The 23,631-nt window shown below is 34.9% G+C and overlaps 1 protein-coding gene across 1 annotated transcript; it reads right to left on the reverse strand.

The window, feature by feature from the left end:
* Positions 1–2,550: 2,550 nt before the first annotated feature.
* Positions 2,551–4,070, reverse strand: LOC116125379. Its single transcript, XM_031411120.1, has 2 exons — positions 3,392–4,070; positions 2,551–2,696 (listed from the first exon to the last, which is right to left on the reverse strand). The coding sequence occupies exons 1-2, from the start codon at positions 3,971–3,973 to the stop codon at positions 2,616–2,618; spliced, it is 663 nt and encodes a 220-aa protein (XP_031266980.1). The 5' UTR covers positions 3,974–4,070; the 3' UTR covers positions 2,551–2,615.
* Between the last annotated feature and the right edge of the window lie 19,561 nt (positions 4,071–23,631).

Raw genomic sequence — 23,631 nt, forward strand, 5'->3', positions numbered from 1 at the left:
TTAAATAATAATTAAAAAAAAAAAACTAGGGTAAGGGGAAAAATTATTATTTCAGAAACTTGGGTGAGAACTTATTATTTAGTGACACTGACTCATATGATAAATGAACTGACTCATATGATAAATGAGTTTATATCTATCTTTTCAATAAGTTTATAGGTAAATTTTTTAAGATTATAAAGATGACTTGTAATAAAATAAAATTAACAATGAAATTTAAAAGAGGCATTTGTCTTTAATTGAATCTATAAATTAAAATTTTGAGGTAAAAAAAGAAAAAAAATTCTGTTTCAACAATATTAATATGTATATAGCAAAATCCCTATCATATGTTGTGATCATAATTCATACATTTAAGTATATTATATTTAAATTTAAATCTATAAAATATTAAACAAGATGGAAATTAATTTATTTGTGTGGTGAAGTGAGCACATCTAATTAGATTCCATCTTTCTCAACTTGTCTTCGTTTCCATGGGACCACCTGTTTAAAGCTTTCACAAATGCTTCTTTGCAGTTACCACAAAATTTAATTAATTACATAATTAACTTAATTATAACATTAATTACTAGTAAAATCAAAAGTAATTTTCACTAGGAAATCAAACTACTTTTTCCACTCCGCCCAGAAATTCAATGCTCTCACCAATCAAATTCAGTCTTATTAATTATTATTATTTTTAAAGCTAGATTAATGGATGATATACAATTGGTCAACTGTGGCTTAGAACATTTAATTGAGAATTAATTCTTGGACAATAAAGTTAAGCTAAAAGATCATGAGGACCAAACTTTTCCAAGAGCATGAGCTCATAATATGAAACCCGCATAGGGATATTGGAAATTATTATAGACCTCATTTTAAGCAATTGATCATTCATATTTATATGAAACAAACCCCTCCACAATATTTCGACGACTCTCTAGTGCCACCTCAAGCCCGACAACTTTCATTGCCTTCTCCGCAAGTCCACTGGATTGTCAGTGGCTTACAACACAAGATTTGACTCTCGTATTTGTGATCGTAGATTTTACCGTCTATAAATATAACCTTTAATTAATATATATATGAAGCATATGCATATATACTTATAGAAAATAAGATATTGTAAACACAGTTTCTTTTAAATTATTTTCTTTATTGACTATTAGCATGGATCTTTTAGTTTTTTTTTTTTTTTTTTTTTTTTACTCTCTTCAATATTGATGTATTATTCAATGTTGTTTGCTTAATTTATTGGTTACTTATAATTATTAAAATTGCTTATTAAAAGTCATATTTTCCAATAAATTCCTAATAGGTGTACTTAGGAGGAAAAAAAAAAAAAAAAAGGTAAACTGATCTTAATGCTTTAGGAGTTAATTGGTGATTTATATGGACATGAGTGGGCCCAATATCTGGCTAGCCCAACCCATTTTCCAGGGCCTCTTTGACAGCCCATTATAAATTATTAATTGCATCCTGTATTGACAGATTTATCTTTTTTTTTTTTAATTGATTTTTAATTACTGAAAACGCTTTTAAAACCCTTTAAAAAGTACATCAGATATGATTTTTTTTTTTAAATAAATAAATTTTACTAATACGATTTGGTGACACAAAAAGATAGAAAAAAATAATTATGATTAAATTGTCACTTACCTCCCTTAACTAATTGTTTTTACATTTGAATTAACCATTAACAGATCCTTACTTATCATTCTCTTTCACTACTTCCATAAAAAGGATGTTAAATTCCTTCATTACTTTTTTAGTCAGTCTAAGTTATACAGGAAAAAATTGAAAATGAAATTGGAAGATTTGGAGGAAAGAGAAATTAGTGAGTGACACCTTTTGCGTTATTCTCCTTAAGTAAGGTATTATTATAATACAAATTTTAGAAGAATTTATTACAACTTTGACTTTTACACACCACATTTTGCTTAATTTTAGTATTTTAAGTTACTTAGACATCCCAACTGCAGACGCGTCAAATATGACCGTTATATCTAAAAAATATAACATGAATACATATAAGTAGTGTACGCTACAAATTTAGCACTAAAATAGTTAAATATGTTGTTCATTAATTTATATAAGAAGAGTTAATTATAATTCCATAGAGGTACCACTAAATTAAACTTTTCCATCGGGTTTTTAAACTGAAATTATAATTTATCTCCTATATTCATTGTTTACCCTTGATCAGTTTAATTGAATAATAAAATACTAAAAAAAAAACTAGGGTAAGGGGAAAAATTATTATTTCAGAAACTTGGGTGAGAAATTATTATTTAGTGATACTGACGCACATGATAAATGGGTTTATATCTATCTTTTCAATAAGTTTATAAGTAAATTTTATAAGATTATAAAGATGACTTGTAATAAAATAAAATAAAATGTAAAAATGAAATTTAAGAGAGGCACTTTTCTTTAATCGAATCTATAAATTAAAATTTTGAGGTAAAAAAAGAAAAAAAAAATTCTGTTTCAACAATAGTAATATGTATGTGATCATAATTCATACATTAAAGATGATACAAAATTTAAGTATATTATATTTAAATTTAAATCTATACAATATTAAAGAAGATGGAAATTAATTAATTTGTGTGGTGAAGTGAGCACATCTAATTAGACTCCATCTTTCTCAACTTGTCTTGTCTTCGTCTCCATGGGACCGCCTGTTTAAAGCTTTCACAAATGCTTGTCTGCAGTTACCACAGAATTTAGTTAATTACATAATTAACTTAATTATAACATTAATTACTAGTATAATCAAAAGTCATTTTCACTAAGAAATCAAACTACTTTTTCCACTCCGCCCAGAAATTCAATGGTCTCCCTCTCCCCAAACAAATTCAGTCTTATTAATTATTGTTATTTATTATTATTATTTCTAAAGCTAGATTAGTGGATGATATATAATTGGTCAACTGTAGCTTACAACATTTAATTGAGAATTAATTCTAGGACAATAAAATTAAGCTAAAGGTCAGGAGGACCAAACTTTTCCAAGAGCATGAGCTGATAATATGAAACCCATATAATGATATTGGAAATTATTATAGACCTCATTTTAAGCGAGCGATCATTCATATTTATATGAAACAATTAAAAAATTTGTTCTTTTGAAATCAAGACCAACTAATAAAATGTCCTAAGAATTATTTTTATATGCATTGATTTACGTTGATTGAAACAGTGGAAAATATGCTATAAATTTAACTAAAGGTGCAAAAGATACAAAAAGTTAACCAAAGTTATCATGATGCAATCACAAAAACATGCATGGAAAGTAAAGAATAATTCTTTTTGCTCATAAAATTTTGTTTTAATCTATCTATCTATCAAAATTTAGAAAAAAATGTCACAAAATTTGTTAAAAATTAGATGCTTTACTTACCCACATATGTGATGAACTTGTGTGAGACTTAAGACTCAAAAAGCTCACTGATCTCTTCCTCACTCTTGTAATCTTCACCTTCGCACCTCCGTCACTGCCACCATCTCCACCTCCGGAGGCGGAGGAAGAATCTAAAGTGTCAGAATTTCTCCCCCCAACATTCACCTTATTCTTCTTGAAACTGCCCCACCTACTGGACCAAAACAGAAGCCCCTCCTTGTTCTCCCTCCGTAATGACCCTCCTCTCCGAAACGACAACGTATAAGACAGAGACCGACCCACGTCCGGCCCGTCCAGTACGGTGGTTGGCGATGGAATATTGATCATTTTCGTTTCACATAACAGCCGTGGAGGAAGTTCCAGGCACCGCGCACTGGAGGGCTTCGGCTTAGATTGAGTCACGCAACTGTTTCTCGGCTTCCCCGGAGCTTCCTCCCATTGAAACGGAATCGACGCCGGGATGTTTACCGGCGGAGTCAACATCCCCGGTGGCTCTTGGCCCTTACTCATCGGAAATGAAAACAAAGATAGTTTTGGTGTTGAACATGGATCATTAAAATTAAAATCTGGTTCTGAATCCATTTTAATTTCTCGGTGAAAGGAATGTTGAGATGGGAGATTTATGGAGAGGAAGGTGATGAATATTGTGAAATGTGAGGGTGACAAAAACGCTCCTGGCGCTTCTTCTTCACGAGAAAATGTGGAGTTTTAATGTATAAATAAATTTGTAACAGAGAGTGAGAGATTGGACCCACAGTTGGAAAGTTTGGATGAATTTTGATTGGGTGATAACGGCCGTGGCAATCAACGGTCATATGCCGTCTGTGGTCTTGTTGAATTGTTCTTCTTCTTCAATTATTTATTTTATTTACTTAATCACTAGGATTTTAAGTTATTTGATACGTGTCGTTTGTCCCATTTAAACTTTTTATATCACACCTCCAACATTTACGCGTCATCCATATGAAAAACCCTAATATGCATTTGATATATCATCTAATTTTTCTGCCAAATCAATAAGTTTATGCCATGCATATATTATTTTATGTTTATATATAGACATAAAAAAAAAAAAAAAAAATGCAGAATTGAGACGGTTAGATTAAGGTCACGATACCCAAATGAGTTAAATTTGTAACGGTTATGATTCTTGTTGGGTTCCAGTTTAAAGTCTTTGTGAAACTACCAAAGCCGGCTCTTTTCTGCAACAAATTAATTAAATAAACAAGTGAAATTTAGAATATTTGTGCACTTGGAATTGTCGATGTGGATAAAATATTAAAAGTGTTGGATACTTATCATCATCGTTATCATCTTCAACATGCAATTGCATGGCATATACGCCATGCTAATGCCCATCTTTCGAGACCAAAGACTTGGTCATTTACTAGATTTAGTCCACACAAAACTAGCTGGCTAGGCATTCTTGCCTCTTCACAAAAGGGGTAATTTCTGTAATCTTCCTGATCTTTACTGTAACATCAAACAACTTTATGAGATTTGAAGATTATGTGTGTCATTAGCTTGCGTTGACTAGGCCTCTGTCCTTTTTATATATTCTATCAATGGTTCCTATTAATTGAATGATCCGATAAAGTTTTTTTATTTCGCAGTGATATGGGCAGTTTTCTACTTGCAAATCCATTGAATCTTATCATTTAAAGTAAAGAGAAGTCATAACAAGCTTTCAGTAGGTGAACTTGCAGAAAGATTATTGTCAAAACCTACCCAGTAGAATGACCCACACTCATCTCGAGGGCACACAAACCTCCTTTAGCCTTCGATAGTATTATTTGCTTAATGAAATTGAGGAGACTTGCTTATTTTACAACCATAGGGGATGTGTTTAAGATTTCACTAAAAATTAGGGGAAGATGAAATTGGAACTCTTTATAAAAAGAAAATGAGTGATGCTATGGGTACTAACGGATGGGTACTAATCTGTGTACTAACTAAAGCATAGTACCCATACTATGCATATAGTACCCGTACTATGCTTTAGTTAGTACACAGATTAGTACCCATTTGTTAGTACCCAAAGTATTATTCAAAGAAAATAGAGTTAAGTGTAATTTTCCATCTGAGATGCATGAGAAATCACTTAATAATTTCTCCCCTTCAGATATACAATATTTGGAATAGTAATTTAGCCCCTTGTTATATTATGTCAATAGGGTTTCAATCATCTTGTATGAGAAGCAAGAATTCGAGAAAAATCTAAGAAAGGGGTGTAATCTTAATTATTGATAACAACTAACTTATAATGTAATATAACTTTCTTTATATACTGAGCTAATTCAGAGACTAAGAGAGTATAGAGTAAAGTAACAAAGTGAAGAAGAAGCTGCTGGAATCATTATAACCGATTTCTAACAACTTACCTAAACGACACCGTTCAGCAAAGTTACAAACAAGACCACACAGTTTGATTTATGAAAAACTGGTCCTTTTCACAAATATACACAGACATTCCCCCTGAAACTGGACGACTGGATTTCCTTAGTTCTCTCTTCATCACTTTACTGACATTCCCTCTGGAACTTGACTGGATTTCTTCAGTTCTTTTCATTTTCATCACCTGACTGAACCTTGTAACATATTATCCCTTACTGACATTCCCTCTGGAACTTGACTGGATTTCTTCAGTTCTTTTCATTTTCATCACCTGACTGAACCTTGTAACATATTATCATACAAAATCAATTAAGAAAGAAATCTGCACTAATTCTGCCAACAATTGCTGCTATTCATTCTCTTCTTTAGAAATTAACTTCTGCTAGTCAACATATATGCACAAAATTTTCAAACAACACCACTTCACAACATAATGCTACTGCAACTCTCGACTAAAATTATCTTCACAACATAATGCTGCTGTTCTGCTATTTTCGGCTAGAATGAACTTCTCAACATAATGCTTCTGGAGGAATAACTTCTTAATTGCAAACAACTTTGCATTGTCAAGTGTTTAAGCTGAATATTCAGAATTTCAGTATGGTCAGATCGTGCATACTAGGAATCTGCTGCAAGACTCAATGTTCCTTTGTATTATAAATGCACTATCCTATCTTTTTTGTTGATGACATTTAGTTTCTTTCTCAGCTCAGTAAATTGGGCTGCTGACAAGGCTTTAGTAAGAAGGTCAACAATTTGAAAAGTAGATGGTACATATTGAATAAGTAGTTTCCTAGCCAACACTTGCTCACGAATATAGTGAGCATCAATTTCAATATGTTTGGTACATGAGTGGAACACAGGATTGGCTGCAAGTGCCCCCGACACTTACATTATCGCACCAAATAACAGGAGTACTATTAAATTTCAAACCCGATTAAGCAAACATACTCTTAAGTCAAGCAATTTCAGTTGCCGTGTGTGCTAAGGCTCTATATTCAGTCTCAATAGAAGAAAGGGCTACAACTTTCTATTTTCTGGATCTCCATTGAATTAAGTTGGGTCCCATGTAAACGCAGTAACCACTCGTGGATCTCTATCTTCCAAGTTGCTTCCCCAGTTAGCATCAACATAGCACTCTACTGTGAATGTGCTGGCAGGTTTGAAGTGAAAACCATAGTGAAGAGTACCTTGAATATATCTTAAAATTCTCTTGTAGGTCTGCCACTGAAGTTTTGTTGGAGTGTGCAAGAATTGACTCAGCTTATACATAGGGAAGCTGATGTATGGTCTTGTTAGAGTCAGATATTGGAGAGCTCCAATGGTACTTCTGTAGAGAGTAGGGTCAGCAAATGGAGCACTATCGGTGGAGTAAAGCTTGGTACCCACAACCATGGGAGTGGCACATGCATGACACTCCAGCATTTTGGTTTTGGAAAGAAGATCAGAAGCATACTTACTCTGCTTCAAGTGAATACCAGCAGCTGTTCTGGTTGCTTCTAGACCCAAGAAGTAATGGAGAGACCCAAGAGTCTTGAGAGCAAATTCATCATTTAAATCTTGCATGAGTTGAGCAATAAAAACCTGATCTGATCCTGTAATTAAAATGTCATCTACATACACAAGAACATAGGTTAGAGCAGATTTTTGATTAAAAACAAATAGGCTGGAATCAGAGATTGAATTCTGGAAGCCTTTGTTGTAGAGATCAGCCTTTAACTTGTCAAACCAAGCTCTTGGAGCTTGTTTTAGGCCATATAGTGTCTTATTCAACTTACAAACATAAGAAGGCTTAGTGGAGTCTTCAAAACCAAAGGGTTGTCTCATCTAAACTCCTTCATTCAAGGTGTCATTCAAGAAAGCATTATTGACATCCATTTGCTGTACATCTCACCCATTGGTGACTGCTAAGGTGAGAATAATCCTAATAGTGGAGGGTTTTACAACTGGACTAAAGGTCTCAAAATAGTCCAGACCTGAAGTTTTTTGAAACCCGTTGGCTACAAGTCTAGCCTTGTACTTTTGAAGTAAACCATCTGCATTATATTTTGTTCTAAATACCTATTTATTGCCCACAATATTTTTATTGGGATGAGGAGGCACAAGAGTCCAGGTTTCATTCTTTAATAATGCATTAAACTCATTTTGCATTGCTTCTTTCCATTCAGGACTAAGAAAAGCTGTAAGAGTTGTGTTAGGTTCAGGAACTGCAGCACTTGTTCCAGCACTAAAAAGGGTTGTATAGTCAGCTATATCAGAAGGTTTAACACCAGTAAGAGCTGTATAATCAGCCACATTAGAAGATTCAGTGCTGAGAAGAGCTGTACAATCATCTCTGTTAGAAGCAGCTGACTTTTGAAGGGCTACTGCTACTGTTTTGGATCTGGTTAACATAGAGTGTGTATTGCAAACAAGAGGTCTTACAATAGGAAAATCAGTAGGCTTTGTTGGTGATGTGAGATCCACTTCAAGTGAGCAATATGGTATGGACTGAGAAAATGAGATAATAAGAAGAGAGGCCACCGAAGGGTATGAGTTAGGCTTACAAAGGGCAAGAGAAGATGTAGGTGAATTAGGCAAAGTTTAGGCTTACAAAGGGCAAGAGAAGATGTAGGTGAATTAGGCAAAGTTGGAGAGGAAGAGTGCATCTGTGTGTAGGTGAATTAGGCAAAGTTGGAGAGGAAGAGTGCATCTGTGTGTTATTTAGTAAAGGTGATACTGCTGATGTGTTTTTCAAAGTAGGAAAGGTGAGGCTTGTGTTAGGTGGTGTTGAGGAATCATGTCTAACTGATTGCATTTGATCAGACTTGCTGGAAGAGATAGTTACTGCAACAGGTTCTTCAGAAGGTCTTTTGAAGTGATCAAAAGAGATTTTAGTAAAAGGAAATGATGAATTGAAAACAGGACAAGAGTCTGAGAACTCACGAACTGACTTGGCAACTGACTTAGGAATTGGTTTATTAGCTGTATTAGAACAAAAATTTGCAAGAGAGAAAGGGAATTCTTGTTCATTGAACTTAGCACTAGGTGTGACAAAAAGTTTTCCATCTGGTCTAAGACATTTGTAACCCTTATGAACAAGACTATATCCAATGAAAACACATTTGGTAGAATGAAATCTAAATTTGCATTGATTAAAGACTCTAAGATGAGGAAAACAAGAGCACCCAAAGACCTTTAGACTATCATACATAGGAGACATGTTAAACAATTTTTGATATGGTGAAATGTGGTTGAGAACAGGTGTAGGCATTCGATTTATTAGATAAACAGTTGTTTCAAAGGACAACCACCAAAATGAAGTGGCATGGAAGCATGAGCAAGCAAGGTAAGTCCTTTTTCGACTATATGTCTATGCTTTCGCTCACTTTTACCATTATGTTGATGTATGTGAGGACATGAGTGTCTAATCTGAATTCCTAGGTCAATAAGATAATTATGAAGGGCTATACATTCTCCTCCTTAATCAGTTTGTAAGCTTTTCAATTTGTGACCAAATTTTCTTTTAGCAAGATGGTGGAATTTGACAAAGATTGACTTTATTTCAGCCTTAGTCCTGAGTGGAATAACCCTAGTTAGTAAATACGGGTACGGCAAAAAAGGATACGGGAATTTTACAGCTATAATACGGCAAACGGTGAAAAATACGTTTATAAAAATTCGGTCATAAAATTCGGATACGAGAAAAATACGGTACGGGTATATAAGTGTTTAATACGGTATATTGTCAATAATACGTTTTGAAAAATACGGCAATATCAATCTTAGTTTTAACACTTTTATGGACTACCTGGTTAAAATCAATATAACATTTCAAATGCAAAGTATTCAATTAACCAATAACACAAATGCACAATATATATCCTACTGATTGACGTTTTATTAAAGGATTTTTTTCCTTTTTAGGCAACTCTCTAATTTCACAGTGAAATAAGAAGAAAAATGTTACTACTGAATCTAGTATTGAGACATAATATCGTTCTATTGGCATATCCAATTATGCGAACAATGTGTCAAATAATGGATTAAAGAGATTGATATAGAGAACAGTGTGCAACAAATTATCATAGAGACATACATTACCAAACATATCATTATTCTATTTCATTTACAGTATAGGGGTTTTTATGGTAACAGGGCAAGTACATGTCAGCACATAAAGTGACTGAATTGGCATCAAATGCCATAGATGTACACTCCACTAATATCAACAACATTGAGTTATCAAAGGTTGAAATTAATGGGATTCTGAACTTGTGAATTCTTGTCTGTAGCTTAATTAATATTTTTGGTTAATTAGTTCCAGGTGGTTTCAGCAACTAAGATAGTGTAGAAAACAACTCATTCAAGAATGGATTGTCACCTAAAGAAGGTGAAAACTAAAAATGTAAGTTTTCATGTTTAAAATTGCCATTTTCTTAATTTATGTTTATTTTTTCATGGCTCTCTTATTTGGTGAATTGATTACACATAATAAAAGTGTGTATTTCAGGTGAAACAAACACATAAGCAATTGAAATGAGATCAAATTGCAGATATGTAGTGGTGAATGAGACAAATACTGTGAGTATAATTTGGTGAATTGCTGGTGATTTATTAAAGGGTTATGTTAACTGCATTTTAATTTTTTTTTTTTGTTATCAGTTGATATTAATGATTTGAATACTTTGCAGCCTATCATTAGAGGTAATCAAGAGCAAAACCAGAGCACCAGGAGTAAGGATAAACATGGCCAAGAGCAAAAAAAGAAAAAATTGAACTGAGGAAAGCTGAAAACGTGAAGAACTGAGGAAGAAAAACTGAAGAAGAACTGAGGAAGAAGAAGAACCAAACTAAGGAAGAAGAAGTGAAGAACTGAAGAAGAACCGAAGAAGAGAGATCTGTTTTAATTTTTGGTAAAAAACCCACTAAAACGACGTCGTTTTCAGGGTGAGATTTTGTTTTTTGTTTTTTTTTTTCAATAATTCGAGAATAGTTCGCGAATTATACGGAAAGCCTTATTATACGCGAATTATACGACAGATTTTACAAAATACGTATACGTGCGTTTTATACGTGAATTATATGGCTGTCTGTACAATTCGCGTATAATACGCGTTTTTACTAACTAGGGAAATAACCGGGTATATCTACTAAAATCATCAAGGAAATGAATATAATACCTAAAACCTTTAGAAGATGCTAAAGGGGTAGGACCCCAAACATCACTGTGAATTAACTCTAATGGGGCAGTAGCTTAAGTAGAGGAAGGAGGAAAACTTAGTGGTGTAACTTGCCTAATTGACATGCATCACAAAAAGGAAGTGAGGTTTTAGATTGGCAGTATGTTGTTGAGTTTTAGGCAGTCTAGATAGAATTTTTTGTAGAACAGTAGAGTGGGATGCCCTAGTCTTCTATGCCATGTTATGTAGTCATGAGAAGTTTTGTCAACAATAAAACAGAAATTCTGAGAGTTAGAATGATCTTTAGCATCATTCGAAGTTAAATTTGATGACAGATCAGAACCAACAACAATACTTTCAAACAAATCAGAACTAGCAACAACATTTTCGGACAATCATAATTGACATCAACAATTTTATTAATTAATTTGTCATTGCAAGATACAAAGGACTGAACAGCAATGAAGGCTACACTTAACATCAACTGTTTTATTCATTAACTTGTCATTACAAGATATAGAGGATTGAACAACATTTTTGATAAGAGGTAAACTGGAATCACTTTTGGTGTTATTGAGATAGGAAGACTGCAAGCCATTTGTGACTGCATTATTACAACTAAAGGCAAAGCTATTTTGACTGGAATTTTGACAAATAGACTGTCAGAAGTGAACAGGTTTAGTTTGAGGTATATGGAGCTGATAGAGACCTCCTTTAAGACCCCCTTGCAGTAACTTTGTCCTGGTCAATTGGTCTTTAACAATGCAATAGTCAGCATTAAACTCCACAATCACTTTATTGTCTTTAGTAAATTTTGAAATGCTAAGTAAGTTTTTGGTAATTTTTGGTACACACAAAATGTTCTTAAGATAAAGGCATTTGAATGAAAAGCACTGGTAAAAGAGTATTACCAGTATGATAGGTGTTAAGGTATTCACTATTGCCCACTTGGAGTTGATTTGGACCACCATAATCCTTGCTGATTTGGAGATGACTCAAATCTGAAGCTATATGATCTGTAGCTCTATAATCCATATACCAGATAGGGTTAGTGGAGGTGAACTGATTAGCTACAGTAGACTGATTATTTGAGGCAGCAAGAAAGGCTTGATTAGAGCATGCCGATTGTTGACTCTTCCTGAACCTGGAGATGTAGTATTGGAATCAGCTATTCCAGAGTAGGGGCTATATGAGGATGCACTCAACTTATTTGATTGTCTTAAATCATGTCCACAGTTAAACTGATGAGGACCAAGAGGACACAGCTTATGCTCAGGATCAACAAACTGATGATTGTTATTATGGTGAAACTGTTGAAAATAAGATCCAGAAAACTGAATGCCTGAACCTAAACCAGTGTATTGAGAAGTTCCATATTGTGTCATCCCATTATACTCAACATTAAACCTATGGTAACACTAAACTGCCGAGTGCCCCACTTTGTTGCATACCTGACAAATGAGTTTATTTCTATTGAAACCTTGATCCCTGCCTCTTCTATAAGGCACAAAACCAGGAGGTCTAGAGTAAAACATCTGATTGCCATGAGAAGGAAGGTACTGACTTTGTGAACCAACTTGATAATTGTTAGAGGACATGGCATATGGTTGTTGAAAATGAGGATTTTCGAGGGAATTCAAAGTAGGTACAGTATTTCCAGCACCTCTAGAATTAACAACAGTTCCAGTACTTCCAGATGTATTAGTAATAGCTAAGTGGGCAGAACTATTATATAGGTCAACATAATTAAATTTCTGCAATCTAATTTCATACTTTTGGGGGAGAAATTGAGCCTCTAGAGAGTTACAGAATCAACCTTTGATTCAAGTCTGGATGTAAGTGTTACTACTACAGGGTCATATTCTATTCATAAACCATCTAGAATATATTGTAGTAAATCAGTATCTGAAACAACTAAGCCACTTGTAGATAAGCTTTCACTGATTTCCTTCATTTTCTTGACATATTCACCAACACTAAGGTTGTATTTTTGTGTAGTTTGCAACAAATTTTTTAGATGTAGAGCTTGAGTTTTAGAATCAGTGATAAACTCATTCTCCAAAATTCTCCATATTTTAGTAGAAAATCTACATTTCGACACAGTACTAAACATGCTCTCAGAGATGGATGCTAGCAACCAACTAACTAGAAATTTATTTGTTCTTTTCCACATGACATAATCTCGATTAATTTTGTCAATTTGAGCCCTAACATCCTCTTCAAGTGAGCTTAGAGTTTCATCAATTGGAGAATCTGCCAGAATTAAAGGCGGAGGATAGGGAATTTTACCTAATAATTCAAGCTCATGTGAGCCTATTGCGAACATGACTTGGGAGCTCCAAAATCTGTAGTTATCGCGCGCGTGAGTTTTGGGCTGATAACTTGGAGACTTGATGCAAGAGCTGAAGTTGAACGATTGAGAGACGCCTGTAGCATCTCCTCAATGCAATTAGGCAATAGAGTGGACGAAGAACCAGGTGTCTTAGCCATTGACGTTAGTCACAGCTCTGATACCATGTATGAGAAGCAAGAATTCGAGAAAAATCTAATAAATGGGTGTAATCTTGATTATTGATAACAACTAACTTACAATGTAGTATAACTCTCTTTATATACTGAGCTAATTCAGAGACTAAGAGAGTAAAGAGTAAAGTGACGAAGTGAAGAAGAAGCCACTGGAATTAGTATAACTGATTTCTAACAACTTTCCTAAACGACACCGTTCGGTAGAAGTACAACAAGACCACATAGTTTGATTTATGACAATTTGGTCCTTTTTACAAATATACACAGACACATCTTACCAACACATTTTACATTTTGGTTTGTTAAATTAAACAACGAAATCCTAATTGGATTACGACGACAGGAGATAAATGATTATTCTAGATACTTGAAGGAGGAAATTAATACCCAATAATACCTCTGTGGGGAATTTGTACTTTTAAAAAATAAGAATGATACTATTAATGCCAGCATACAGAAGGACTGGCGTTCATTGTTTAAAATGGATTTGCCAAGTCAACAGCTATTGAATATCAGACTAATGTTTAGATAAACCATACATGATAATGATAACGTTTTTGCTGCTTATGTCATTTTCTTCAAGCAAGTTTTTGGCTAACATTTGTCACAATTGAAACAGATAACATGCCTTTTGTCATTGAAAATAACCATTTTGAGGCTTATACCACAATATAAACAGATAACATGCCTTTTGTCATTGAAAATAACCATTTTGAGGCTTATACCACAATATCTTACCCTGCGTTTGACACACTATTTTTACATTATCCTATTCTACTATCATATCATAGAAAATGAAAAATATATATTTTTTTAATATTCTTCAAAATCCAACCATATTTTATTCAACTCAACTCAAAACATTAACAATTACCTTTCTTAATAAAATTTTTAAAATTAACAAAAACACCCTCACTCACCCAAGCCACTATCACCCGCCAACGGCCACCATCGCCACCAACCGCCGCCACTGCCATTGTAACGACGCACGACTGGTTGCATCTAGTTAATGGTACACCGATTTGTTCGTTTCCAGCTAGATCTACGGCCAAATAACGACTAGAAATCTAACTGTCAATGACGACCAAGATATGACCGTCAATGATGACCAGATCTGCGACAGTAGATCTGGCTGTTTTCAGCTAGATCCATGGTGGATATAGTCGAAAAAGGCTAGATCGGCGCACAATTGGTCATATCCAATTGGTTGTGCGTCATCCCGGTGACTTTTGCCCACCATCCGACGGTGGTGGCTGACTGCTAGCAATAGTTGGATAGGTGGGGGTGTTTTTGTTAATTTATAAACTTTTATTATGGGGGCGTTTAGTTAAAGTAACAAACCTAGTGAGTTAAAAAATAATCTAAATATTTTCAGAAAATATTTTTCAAAAGAAAAATATTATCCTTACAAAGACCTATACAAAGAGGGCTACAAAGTGACATGGGCAAGAAGAAAAAAACAAAGAAAGAAGGGGAAGAGAGAGAGAGAGAGAGAGAAATCATGAAGATCAAGGGTAGCAATTGTCTTTGTATGCCCCCTTTGTATAAGTCTTTGTAAGGATAGCACTTCTCTTTCTAAAAATGTATAAAAAAAACATTCTCAGAATCATATCCACTATGTTTGGCTTACTATTTTTATCCAGATTCTGGATCCTATTCTCCAAATAACGTTTGGCTTACTATTCCAAGAATATTACCCTATTTTTTTAATTACTTTTAGACCCCATAAGGTTATTAATTTCACCAAATACACCCTAAAAAAAAGTTTAAAAATTATCAAAAACACCCCCGTAACCCATACTCGCCAGATTCCGGCAACCATCGTCGGTGGTAGCCGAAATCTATACAACGGCCACCCTACCGACCATAAATGGCCGGAAGTTCACTGATCTGGCCTTTTCCGGCCAGATCCACCACGGATTTGGCCGAAAAAGGCCAGATCTGGCCGTGAACGATGGCCAAAGAAATGGCCGTCGTTAAGGTCAACGACGGCCAAATTCGGCCGTCGATGGCCACGGTAGGCCGTAGATCTGGCCTTTTCCGGCCAGATCTGTGGTAGATCTGGCCGGAAAAGGCCATAACGACTCGTTACGACACAGATCCGACTGGTCTGTGTCGTAACGCGATTTTTCGGCCAGATTCCGGCGGTGGTGGCCAGAATTTGGCACTGCAGGTGGTGGGGGTATTTTTGTCAATTTACATGTTGGGGGTATTTATGAAATTAGCAAACTTAGGGGATTTTTCTATAAATTTTTAAATTTTACCTCGTAATACTTCCATATTCAATTATCCAATACTATCCCCAAAATTCTACCCAAAATAATAAACCAAACGCATACATCATATTTTTCAAAAGAGTAATGCTATATTTACAAAGAAATCTTATAAATTTTTTTATACAAACTGATGTAGCGAAAAATGAATAAAAGAATGAATATAATGAGTTTGATTTTTTATTTCACTCTTTCATTCATTTTTTTTACCTATTTTTTATGAAAATTTTTATAAAATTTGTTCGTAAGAATAATATTATTGATTCCAAAAATCCTGCGTGGAATAGAAGCTATTATGAGAAACTAAACAAACGGAGTCAGCTATCAATATATTCTGGATCCTGACAAATTTACGAATAAAAATCACAATGATACATGTACGGGAAACAAGACATTGAAAGCTGTGAAAAAGGGGAAGAAACATTAAAGACAGATATAGAGATGCTCAAAATTGGTCTTTAATTCTTTTATACTTTCATTGTATTTGATGATTTTTATAGTCTAAAAAATACCATAAGCCTATAAGGTGGTGTTCATAAAATCACATGCTTTCAACTTTACATATATGCAATCTCAATATATACTTACTCTCAAATTAGAGTATGGAAGTTGTGATCATACATAAATTGCCACAAAGGTGAAGAAGTTTAGTGAAGATTTCAGAAATTTCATGAGCAGGTGCAGCCAATCAATGGCTGCGTTAACTTTCTGGGCATATCTTACAAAAAGCAAAAAAGAGGTAACGAGTTTAGGTGACACGAATTATAAGTACAACCAAGATGAAAATACATGTCATTACGAAGATGAGAAGCCCTGTCAAAGATGTGGTATAGGAACTGTCTAGTATATAAGTTCACTGGTGCTGCAAATGCCCCACACCATGGTACACTGCTGCCACACACGATGCAGCAAGCATGGGGCAAGGCTTGCACACACAGCCAGCCCTCCACGCGGCCACAAAATGTGCAGCAACATTCAACAAGTTCTGAAGCATCAACTTCATTAGTGTCAAGATTTCTATCCACAAAAGTTGATGCAGGCCTGTACAACACAATAAGAAGAGGCAAATGAAATAACTTAAAAAAAAAAAAAAAAAGTAATAATCAGGAGCAAAGATGGTACCTAATATATAAAATCAACATAAATTAGATTTCTAAATTCAAATTTTCAAGCAATTTTATATGGATTAAAAAAAATGATCAACACTTACTTAGGATTAAGGTAGTATGCCACTGCATGAAGTGGCCTATGAAGTTGAAAATCCCAACGAGTGTCAATTATCTTCCATATTTCTCTATATCGATGCTCCACATTGTTGAAATTCTTTGCAATTTTATTCTTTGCTCTTCTCATGGCTTCATAGATGTATCCTATTGCTGGTTTCGCATCACCATCTACAAGCCTCAAAACCTCCACTAGTAGATCCACACATTTCAGGGCAAATTGGATGGATTTCTAAAATCTTGTATCACTCAAGATAATATCCACCACTTTTTTCCCCTTAACTGTAGTAGCATGTGTACTATTTGCCCATTCTTCTGATGCAAACATAGACCTAAGAGCTAGTTTACTATCCATAATGCAACTCAATGTGAGAAAAGACGTTGCAAATCTTGTTACTGCCGGTCTTACTAGCTCTTTATCCTTTGAAAATTTTCTATATAAATTAAGCACCCATGTATGCCTATAAATGAAACTTGTGACTTGCTTGGCTTTTGCAATGGTGTCATAGAATACCGTAATCTTTTCAATATCCTCAAGAATCAAGTCAAGACAATGAGCCGCACAAGGAGACCAAAATAGCTTTCTCATTTTCTCTTCTAACATTCTACCGACAGCTACATAATTGGATGCTCTGTCAGTTACCACTTGTACAACATGCTCTTCTCCTATCTCCTCCACAACACTATCAAGTAACTCAAATATTTTTTGAGCATTTTTTATAAATTCGGAGGTATCAATAGATTTCAAAAAAACTGTCCCACTTGGACTATTGACAAGAAAGTTAGTGATCTACCCTTTCCATCTGTCCACCCATCTGACATTAATGTGCAACCATTCTTTTTCCACTCATTTTTGTACTTTCCAAGTTTTTCTTCCACAAGATCAACCTCTCTCTTTAAATAAGAAACTCTTGCTTCATGATAAGTAGGAAGTTTCAATCCCCTTCCATAATCTCCTACCAACTTTAACATGTCAACAAAAAGAGGACTTTTAACTAAATTAAATGGTAATGCATTGCCATAAAGACACCTACATATACCTTGAATTACCTTTTCCCTATCCTTCACAACTTTATTTAAAGTTCTTTGCTTAGAGTTAGAACCACTTCCTTTTTTTCCCTTACTAAGAAAACTATCAATTTTACCCGTATTGGGATTAACATCTTACTGTTTAAAAATGTCAACCATATCATCATCATCATCATCCTTATTAACTTTCTTTGCTACCAACAACTCTTGAAATTTCATTTTAACATCTTCGGGAACTTGACTACATGGCTTAACTTGGATATGGGTTCCAACAAGATGATTTTTCATTCGTATTACACCACTCCAATATGGTATACCACAATAGTTACATGTAAGATGCAATCTATTTTCCTCATTCACTTTTTTACAATGCTCCCATGTAATGTCGTCTAATTTTCCCTTCTTATTTCTCATGATTCAAATCTCAGTCTTAATCTAATGGACCAAAAGAGGCTGCAAAAAACCAAATGAAGAAGCATAACATAAGGAAAACAAATCAAAACTCATATACAAGAGGTTTGTAAAATTGTTATCCATAAAACAATGCAACTAGGAATTTCTTAGTATTCTAATATTATATTATTTAATTGTCTTCAGGTGTATTCAACAATCAACGAAGATGAATCACTTTTTTATATTCTTAATGAGCAAATAAACAAATCAAGGTTTTTGTAATATTATATTATAAATCAAATATGAAATGAAAAGAGAAAAATAGTAGTACACCTGAACAATTGTGTAGAACTTGAGAGACTTTTAGCTTAATTGGTTTAATACTTTAACTACTGACTACTGTTAGACTAGTCGTCACAGTCACAAAATTAAACCTAAATACCGTAGTTAATAGTAAGCAGGGTCGAATCCACAGGGAGCAAGACTAACAACCTAATGTATTTTGAGTAGCAGAAATGAAATTGACAATTGATTAATGAAACTAAATGCAAGTAATGAAATAGTGAAATTAAAACTAATAAAGACTTTATAATAAAAATGTTGCCGTTACGGTTTTGGTTTGACACGAGACTGACTCACACAATTCTCCTCCACCCTCTACGATCCCCTAAACCTACAAGGCAAGGTAAATCAATGAAATGGCCTCCCAACACTCTAGGTATAATCTATCCTGTCTCACCTGATCACTCAAGTTCGATTGGTTAATGCCGATAAACGCTACAAGGCAATCCCACTAGTTGGTACGCGATTAAAAAATACAATTTGTCAACACGTAAATTCCAATCAACCAACTTTTCAATAAACGCAACAACAGTAGAAATTAAATTAAATCCGAACACAACTCAATTACAATTGATGTGAAGTAATGAAAAGTAATATTCATCATTTAGTTATTTCAAACCAACATTTATCATTCAACAAGTTCTATGAAAACATTAAATCATAATGGACAACAATATTCATCACAAGTTATGCTCAAATCATATTAAAGTATCGAAATCAAACATGAAACGAAAACAAATATAATCCGAAGCACAATACTACCAAATGTCCTACAATCAGGCTCATCCAACTAGTCGAGAGTTGATGAGGAGAGTCATGGAGTCAATCTCGATCTCGCCTATGTTGTAACAGACAACCGGAAACTTAGCCGCTCATGGTGGTGATGACAGAGGCTGAAACGGTGGAAACGAAGCTGATCATGGTGGAGAGGAGGTAACCGATAGTGCTATGATGCGAAGAAGGGGCAAAAATGACCAACGGACAGCTCGGAATGCGAACAACCGCACTCGCTGGAAAACGTTAATTTTTCGACGGGTCTTCTGGAAAACGGTGGCGGAAATGGGATCCAAAGGTACCGATGGAAAGCTCTGGTGATGGGGAGTTCAGATCAGGTCTTGGGGAGATGAGAAGTCGCTAGAAATGAGCAGGATCTGGGCTGGAAGATGAAGAGTCGCGATGGCTAGATGGCGGATTCCGGCGGTTTTCGCGGCGGCTGAAGCTTGGGATGTGTAGATCTGGCAGTGGGGAAGGAGATCAACCTTCAAGGAGCCTAAATGTCACCGAAAAACGGTGAAATCTAGCCTGGAATGCCAAGAGTCGCGATGGTGGAAGATGAAACGTCGCGGCGGCGTGATGATTCCCATGGTGGTGATCCGGGACGATGGAGATGACGACGATCTGTGCACGAGGAAGCCGAACTGTCGCCGGAGGTCGCTGGAAAGGAAGTTGAAGTGTCGTCGAAAAAGATGGATGAACAGTGCCTCCCTTGATCTGCAACTTTTCGTTTTCTTTTATAGAACAAAATGAAAAATATCACTTTGATCCCTACATAATTGAAAAGTGATAAATCAATCCTTATAAATATGATAGTTTACCCCCTAAATAGCATAAATGAGACAAAATCACCCCTAATCCATAAACCACAATCTAATATCAACTCATATCCTTTCCAAAATCATTCCAAACATGTTAAATTCATAAGAAAAATATTATGAAGCGATTTTCATGAATAAATTCATAAATTCTTTAATTGTCTCAATATACTTCAATTTAATCACACATGGGGTATTTTTATCACCAAAATAGAGTCACTTTCATGACTCTAACACACTCCCCAACTTACTCTTTGCTTGTCCTCAAGTAAAGTTAAAAGAACTCTTTCAACATTCTCACAAAATCATACACAACCATATTCATCAACAACCAAGATATCCATCAAAAGGCAAAGTGAAGAATTTGAACATAACAAGCAAAAACAACACAATCCTAAATAAAGAACTAAAGTTTCTGTCAAGATTTGCCTATCTCCATTCAAGCTTCTCAAAACACACATTTCTATTCATATCACAAAGTTAAATGTCATGCAAAGCTCCCAACTTATGTACATGCAACATAATGCTCATTTTCCCCAAAAGAATTTGACATATAATTTCTTTTCATCATCACTTGATTTTTTTATTTTTTTTATCTTAACTTCTTAAGCTTTCTGGAAGGTCCGTGTAATGGGCTTTAGGTCAATAACCCAAACCAGAGGCTAAGGGCACTAGTGTAGAACACTCCTCAAACTTATTCACCCGAACCAACTAGGCTACAAGTCAAGACTTTATTTCTTTATTTCTTTTTTTTTTTTTTTATAAAGCTCATGATCTATGTAATGACTTCTAAGCTTTCTAGATGACATGTAACGAGCTTAGGCCAACCGCTCCCAAGCTAGATAGTTTAGGGGATTAGGTGTAGAACATCCTTGGACGTCACTGCGTCAACTAGGCTAAAAATCAAAACCAAATCATCAAGCAACATAAGCACTTTTAACACACGCAAGATAATAAATGAAACTTTGCTCATGGGCATGTAAAGTATGGGAGACTTGCTAAACATAAAACACATGACATTTACACAAAACAGTGTCTAACCAAAATTATGGACAACTAGCACAAAACAGAAGCAATAGTTCAATGTTTGAAACCATGTTGCACAAATTTTTTCAAAAACCCACAAACCTTTCAACTAGCACTTTAATTGCTTCTAAAATGGTGATTAGATGAATTCATGAAAATTTTTAAAAATAACTCACTTTAGTTCACTTTAACCAATTTTGGACTTACAAGAATAATTCAACGTATTTTCAACAAAAAACATCATCATGCCACAAAAATTTAAGCACAATCTCCACAAAAGTCTCTTCACAACACTTCACAAAGCTATCACAATCTCCACAAAAGCACACATCACAACACATTCACAAAAATATCAAAATCTCCACAAAAGCATCATCAACAAATACTTCACAAAAAATCACAATCTCCATAAAAGCATCATCAACAATACTTCACAAAAATCACAATCCACAAAAGCATCATCAACAACACTCCATAAAATATAAAATCAAATAACACTCCCCAACTTAAAATGTCATTGCCTCAATGACCCACAACACAATATCCTCCCCAACTTAGATCAAAGATCTCAAATGGCAATATGATCAATAACATTAAAATCGTCCAACATATTGAGAAACAAGAAATCTAACATAATAGCATGTAAGGTGGAGATATACAAGGAGGAACAATGGTGGGCTGTCATCAGTAGAGTTTGTGGAGCATGCATAAGCGTAGCCTTGGACTAGTTAATGGTTTCCAAACATGACAATCCTGCGAAGACAAAAACAACAAAAACATAAAAGCAGAAAAACATATTACAAACGTGGGTTGCCTCCCACAAGCGCTAAGTTTAAAGTCTTCAGCCAAACTCAGTGCACTGACATGGCTAATGTGGTTCTAATAAAGAACCATCCTCAATCACCTCTCCATCATTAATGCCATCGACATAAGGTTTAAGTCTTGGCCATTCACCTTAAAAACTCGTCCCGTTTGGGTTTCGAATTTCAACAGCTCCGTGAGGGAAAACATTAAGAACAATAAAAGGGCCATCCTATCGTGACCGAAGCTTCCCCGAAAGAGGCGAAGCTTAGAGTTAAAGAGCCACACTTTTTGATTACGAGAGAATGCTTCCTAACAATGTGTTTATCGTGAAAAGCTTAGTTTTCTCTTTAGAGATGCGAGAGTTCTCATAAGCTTCGTGTCTAGCTCATCTAACTCTGAAAGTTGGAGTTTCCTATGGTCACGGTCGTGGTCATATCAAAATTGAATTTCCTTGTGGCCCAATATGCTCTATGTTCAAGTTCTACAGGTAAATGGCATGCTTTCCCAAAAACTAACCTAAGGGACATGCCAATAGGGTATGATATGCGGTTCGATAGGCCGAAAGTGCATCATTCAGACGCATTGACCAATCCTTACGATCGGGCCGTACCATTTTCTCTAAGATAGTTTAATTCCCTATTAGCACGTTCCACTTGTCACTAGTTTGAGGGTGTAAGGTGTGGCAACTCGATGGGTGATGAGTACTTTTTCAATAGTGAGCTAAAGTGCTTATTGGGGAAAAATGTGAGCCACCATCACTGATGATGGCACGCGGATGACCGAAATGGCTAAAGATGTGCGATTGAACAAAGTTGACGACCACCCTATGATCATTGGTCCTAGTGGCAATGGCTTCTACCCATTTAGACACATAATCCACTGCAAGCAAGATAAATTTAAATCAATTGAATTGAGGTGAACTACCTCTTTTGTTTTTATTGCCCTTCTCACAACTCCCAAACCATTCTTTTAGTATGTTCGTACAACTCTTCCCCTTTTTTTGTGTTTGCATTAGGATCGAATTCTCCTAAGGGTACGACAGAGTGTTTAGAGTATAAGGATCAGACAATTTTTGGCTTGCCAAGAAAAATAAAGTAATAATAATTCATACGGCTCAAATGGGTGACTAGGGACAATTTCATTCATAGGTTGGCTAGAAAGGCTCAAACGTTCGAAAAAGAATGCCTAAATCATCTCCTCAAACATGTCTAATCCTAGAATTTCGCCTCAAGCACTTCTCTACTAGGTTGTAGAGTCCACCAACATTATCAAAACTTTACCTAAGTATATAAAATGAATCTAAGCATGCCGAAAAAGTGAAAATGGTAGTTGAACCACTCAACAAACCTTAATCAAAATTCAGCCAATAAACCTAAACTTGAAGCAATGCTTAATATTTCTCAACAATAAAATCGCAACAATCCAATTCGCATCATTGATTTATACAATTCATCATCGGCAAAAAAAATCAAACCA

This window comes from Pistacia vera, unplaced genomic scaffold (assembly GCF_008641045.1).
Source record: "Pistacia vera cultivar Batoury unplaced genomic scaffold, PisVer_v2 Contig163, whole genome shotgun sequence".
Classification (NCBI taxonomy): Eukaryota; Viridiplantae; Streptophyta; class Magnoliopsida; order Sapindales; family Anacardiaceae; genus Pistacia; species Pistacia vera.

Coding starts and splice junctions, on each gene's coding strand:
- LOC116125379 (XM_031411120.1), bottom strand. CDS start 3,973: ATGGATTCAGAACCAGATTTTAATTTTAATGATCCATGTTCAACACCA. Junction 2,697..3,391: donor CAAGTTCATCACATATGTGG/GTAAGTAAAGCA, acceptor TGGTAACTGCAG/ACAAGCATTTGTGAAAGCTT.